This window comes from Chelonia mydas, chromosome 10 (assembly GCF_015237465.2).
Source record: "Chelonia mydas isolate rCheMyd1 chromosome 10, rCheMyd1.pri.v2, whole genome shotgun sequence".
In the NCBI taxonomy this organism is placed as follows: Eukaryota; Metazoa; Chordata; order Testudines; family Cheloniidae; genus Chelonia; species Chelonia mydas.
The window spans coordinates 11,478,541-11,483,815 of record NC_051250.2 but is presented as its reverse complement, the minus strand read 5'-3'; the positions used below and the strand labels follow the sequence as shown (position 1 = coordinate 11,483,815).

At 46.1% G+C, this 5,275-nt stretch overlaps 1 protein-coding gene across 1 annotated transcript; it reads right to left on the bottom strand.

The window, feature by feature from the left end:
• Nucleotides 1-2,618: 2,618 nt before the first annotated feature.
• LOC102932310 (galanin receptor type 1) lies at nt 2,619-4,937 on the bottom strand. The gene has a single exon (XM_007065347.3). The coding sequence runs from the start codon at nt 4,800-4,802 to the stop codon at nt 3,483-3,485; it is 1,320 nt and encodes a 439-aa protein (XP_007065409.2). The 5' UTR covers nt 4,803-4,937; the 3' UTR covers nt 2,619-3,482.
• Nucleotides 4,938-5,275: the final 338 nt, after the last annotated feature.

Genomic DNA, 5,275 nt, shown 5'->3' with positions numbered 1-5,275 from the left:
TGAGGGAGGGGGTGTCTCATGGGACACACAGGCTTTCACTCTTACATCACTGATTCAAATCTGCCCTAAGGTGATAGTGAATGAAAATCATTCCTATTTAGCAGTTGTTGGGTAGACTGAGTGAAATTAATTAGTGTTCTCAGTAGTAAACAGGTGTGCATGTCACAAAAACGAGCCGTGATAATTGATAGGCGTCTGGGTAGTTTCAGCAGAGAGGTCAAGGAGTGAATGGGTATGGAGAGGGAAGGAGGTTCCAGTACCAGTAATGATGATAAGAAGCAAGGAGAGATTGGAAAGACTGAGGCTGTAATTTATTATGTTCCCTCTTATTCCTCTCCTCTCAAGGCAGACAAAGTAATGAATAGTACAGAGAAGTTAATGTGGACACTCCTATTTTTACACAGGAACATGGGGATGTTCAGTAAAATTGAAAGGCAATACATTTAAAAGTGATAGAAATATTTTTATGCAGGCATGATTGGCCTGTGGCACTCATTGCCACAAGATATCACTGAGGCCAAGAGCTTTGTAGGATTCATGAAAGCGTAAGAAATGTTTATCGATAATGACAACTCCCACAGTTTCATTCAATCGGATTCTAAAGAATTTGTTAAGGGATACATAAAGCGTCATGCTTCAGGGCATAAATAAACCCAGTAAATGATGGGCTCAGGAAGAAACTTCTCCTATGGGAAGGTTATACCATAAGTTTTCACGGCGGAGTCCTTGTACTATTGTCTGCATCATCCACTACTGGCCATTCTCAAAGATGGATACTGGACCAGATGGATCTGATATGGCAGCTCCTATATTCCCCTCATTTCCCTAGACACAGATCCTTCAGAACAAGATTGAGTACATTTATCCAGGCAACATAAGGGAAGTTTTGCAGAGCTGTGCTGCACCTGGTCTGTGGGTAGAGGATTTCAATTTATAGGGCCTGATCCAAAGCTCGCTGACTTCAATGGGTTTTGGATTGGCCCCTACTGCTCCTCAGCCTGGCATCTTTCACCAACACTAACATATGCTTTGAAAGAAAAAATAAAATCATTGCAAATGTTCCCCTGAAGGGTATTAAAAGGCCAGCTTTTTACTTACCAGGCAACAGGCGCTGTCCATGTCCCATGAGCTATCACCTGCAGAAATGCAAATGGCATTTTCACACTGAGCACAGCAGTCAGGAGACATTTCTCACTCGCTGTAAAAATGCTTAATTGTGATTTTGTGCCCATTTAACACAAAGAAGGGAAAACAGACTCTGAATGCAACTATCTGTTAGGAGACAATCCTTTGTTTTCCAGGCAGATCATTAGTAACATGAAATGATATTTAATGATCATTAAAAAGGTGGCAATCCTGCTGGGACAGATGGCTATTTCAGTCTGGCTTTCTCTGAGCTCTCAAAGCAAAAGGCTCCCTGGGAGGCAGTGGGATGTTACTTGAATCATATGTTTCCACAGAACACTGTCCCCCCTGCTCTCTAATAAGATTGCTTCTAGTCTTCCAACGTTTAGGTTTCACAGTATGTGAAATCTTTTGCCAAAAAGGCTGCTTCCTGCATTTTGCTGCTCACTGACATGACACCTCTAGTCTCCCAAATGCTGCTGAGTGAGTAAGCAGAGAACAAAGCATTATGGTAGCACCACGGGGCCACAGCCAGACTTGGGGCCACATCATGTTAGGCACTATGCAGACATATGGTAAGAGGTGGTCCTTGACTTTCATCCCAATATTCTACTTGTAAGTTGTATCTTTTTCTCCCACCCTTTACCTGTTGTATTCAGACTGTTAGATCACTGGAAGAGGCTTGGTCTTTTATAATGACTATATATCAGTGATTCTCAAACCTTTTGTATTGGTGAACTCTTTCTCAGGGCAAACCTCTGACTGTGACTCCCCCCCTTAGAAATTAAACATGGGGAAGTTAATTTAATTTAATTTAATGGGGGATTGAGCCTGTCAGCCCCGTGTATGGCCAGGCTCAGGCCTGTCAGCCCTATGGGGCTGACAGCTCGCGACCCCCGTGTAACTGTCTCACAACTCCCTGAAGGGTCACATCCCCAGTCTGAGAGTGGGTCGCAACCTCGTTTTAATGGGGTCACCAGGGCTGGCGTTAGACTTGCTGTGGCCCAGGGCCAAAGCTGAAGACCAAACCCCACCGCCTGGGTCCAAAGCCGAAGACCAAGGGCTTCAGCTCTGGGTGGCAGAGCTCAGGCTATAGGCCCCCTGCCTGGGACTGAAGCCCTTGGGATTTGACTCCCCCACGTTCGAGGCAGTGGGGCTCAGGTGGACTCAGGCGTCACTCCCCCCTCCTGGGATTGTGTAGTAATTTTTGTTGGCAGAAGGGGGTCATGGTGCAATGAAGTTTGAGAACCCCTACATAGCACAATGAACTCACAATTTGGGCCTGGACCTCTAGACACTACTATAGTACAAATAAACAATCATTACTATTTACTTAGCAAAGACTCCTTTAGAAGTGCTAATAGCACACATTTTAACCTGCATTTCCTCTTTAGGAAAATAAAAGGACTTTGAATCTCTCCTCCCCAGAGAAATATAACAGGACTACAGATTACAGTTTGGTTCTGATTTTATTGTTATAAAACACTTTTTACTTTTATTTTCCCATGCCATTGTCTTTGCTTTGTACAGGTAGAGCGGTGGGTGAGCTGACTTTCTGAGTGGAAAATGTGTTAACAGAAATCCAGTTATATCCAAACCACCAAAAGGAAAATGTTCCCAATCCCAAAGAGCCCATTTTCCTACTGCACTTCTCAGAGGGGCTCTGAGACCACAGTATCTCTTCTGAATTTTCAAAGACAGAACCATAATGTTTATGTCACAGACAACTCACTTCAGTAGCATTTGTCTGTATGGCAGCTTGGTGTGTTACAGATCAGACAATGACGTCTCAAGTGGCACAGCGTGTGAAATTCTCTGCTAATACTATTTATGTTCTATGGTTTCTAGAGTTTCTTTACTGTTTGCAACTCCGATTGATGTCATTTGCAGCCAGGAGAGAGCTTGTTCCATTTGGACTTTATCAGCACAGGGTAAGCAACAGCAAGCGGTCAAAGTACAATGGCTAATGTATCAAACCTGCATCTCTGCAGAGATGGAGCTGCAGGAGGAGAACATCTGATTGGAAGTTTATCTATTCAGTGTGAAAGCTTTTAATGAGCAAGAGGATTGTGCATTTCTTGTGTCCAGGTGTCTCTGGTAGAGATAATTTGTCCTTTTTGGTAAGTTCATCTCAGTTAAAATAGAAGTAATCTTTTTCTCGGCATTTTTTCTTGTTATCTCTCTTTCCTTCCTCTGTCTTTATTTGGGGGCGGGGAAGGTTGGGAGAGGGCATGCTAGGTTTCTTCTCCCTCTTTAGAATATCAGATTCAGAAAAACCTACCAAATGGCCATCAGATGTGTCTGATACACCTCTTAGTAAGGATGAATGTATTAATAGGTGTTCTTCCTGAGCAGGATTATAGAGAAGTCTTTTCACTAGACATGGTGTTTAGAGACAGAGACTGGCAGGACATTAGTGGAGTTTCATAGTTGTTCTTAGGGTCAGTGTCCCCCTGATATCTCTTGCTCATTGCCAGGGTGCAGCTGGACTTTTTCCCTGCAGAGTCCATGGAGTTCCTGTAAGAGAGCAACTCAGGCACAGAAGAAGGTGCAGTCCCTTCAGACAGAGAGAAGTTAAAAAGGGAGACCATCCTCTGGTGGTATTTGCTCTTCATTTCTTTGGCTGACCTGTAGAGGTTCCCAACAAAGCAATAGCATATGGGGTTGAGGCTGGAGTTGGTGAGGCCTAGCCACTGAGCAAAAGGTCTGAGCTGCAGGACCCAGGGAGATGGAGTCACATCCTGCAAAGAGTTGGGGATGTTGAAGTCAATCCAGATGTCCATCATGTAGACTGGCAGCCAAGAGATGGCAAACAGCAGGACCAGGGCCACCACCATCTGGGCCACCTTCTTGCGGATCTTCAGCCTGGAGGCTGGCAGGGATCGGTTCAGGGAGTTGCGCTCCTTCAACTGGCTGGTGCAGCTCCACAGCCTTCGCACAGTCAGGAAGCAGATGATCATATTGAATAGCACGGGCAGGCAATAGAGGGCACAGAAGAGCAGGAAGTTGTAGGCTTGCTTGAGCCTCTCTTGAGGCCATATTTCCCTGCAGATTGGGAACACCAGTGGCAGTCCCTCTACTGCCCCAATCTCATCCCTTTTGTTCATGAATATAAGGGGCATGCAGATCCCAGAGGACAGGACCCACACCACCAGGATGGTGCTGAGGATCTTCCTCTGAGTGAAGAAGGACCTGGCATTCAGAGGGTTGTGAACACTGTAATACCTGTTCACACTAATGACCGTGAGGCTGAGCACACTGGCTGAGACGGACACGGCCTGGACAAATGGCACAGCCCTGCACAGGAAGTCACCGTACACCCAGGCTTTGTATATCAAGTTCCCCACCGTGATGGGCATGCAGACGCACACCACCATCAAGTCGCAGATAGCCAGGTTGATAAGGAGGCTCCTGGTGGCACTCAGGCTGGGCATCCGACTGCTACGCTTCCTGGTAAGCACTTTGATGGACATGATGTTCCCAACAAATCCCACCACAAAAGAGAGTAGGTACAGGACGGTGAGGCTGATGGTGACAGGCTCCTTTGCAAACAGGAAGAGCTCCTCCCAGTCCAGCTCCTGGCTCCCATTCCACATTCTGGGCAGGGACCCGTTCTCTCCTTTCAAAAGGCCTAGCAGGCTGAGGTGGCTCTCTGGGAAAGAGAAGGAGGAATTCATTGCTGCTCCCTAGAAGCCACACAGAAGCAGCCAGGGAAACACCACCCCTCAGGGGTAGACTGGTGGTCTCCTCTGGCTTTGAACTCTATGATGCTATGACCGGGAAGCTCCTTTCCCACCACTGGACCCTGAGCGGTTCTGGCACGTTCCAATGGACTCATACAAGCCTGGAAAAGAGAGTTAATGAAGAGGGGTCAGAATGTTCTACTGTAAATATTTTCCTTTCTTAATTGTTGCTCAGTCATGTGTGGAGAATTGTACATAGTCAGAAATGGATTCCCAGTGAATTTATCAGCTCCATGCATAGGGTGATGCCCTTAAATCCTTAGGAACATAGGAATTGTCAGATTGGCTCAGACCCATAGTCCATCTGGTCCATTATCCTGCTCTGACAATGGCTGGCACCAGATGCTTCAGAGGAAGGTGTAAGAACCCTGCATGCGATGGAATAACCTGCCACTAGAGAGAGGTTT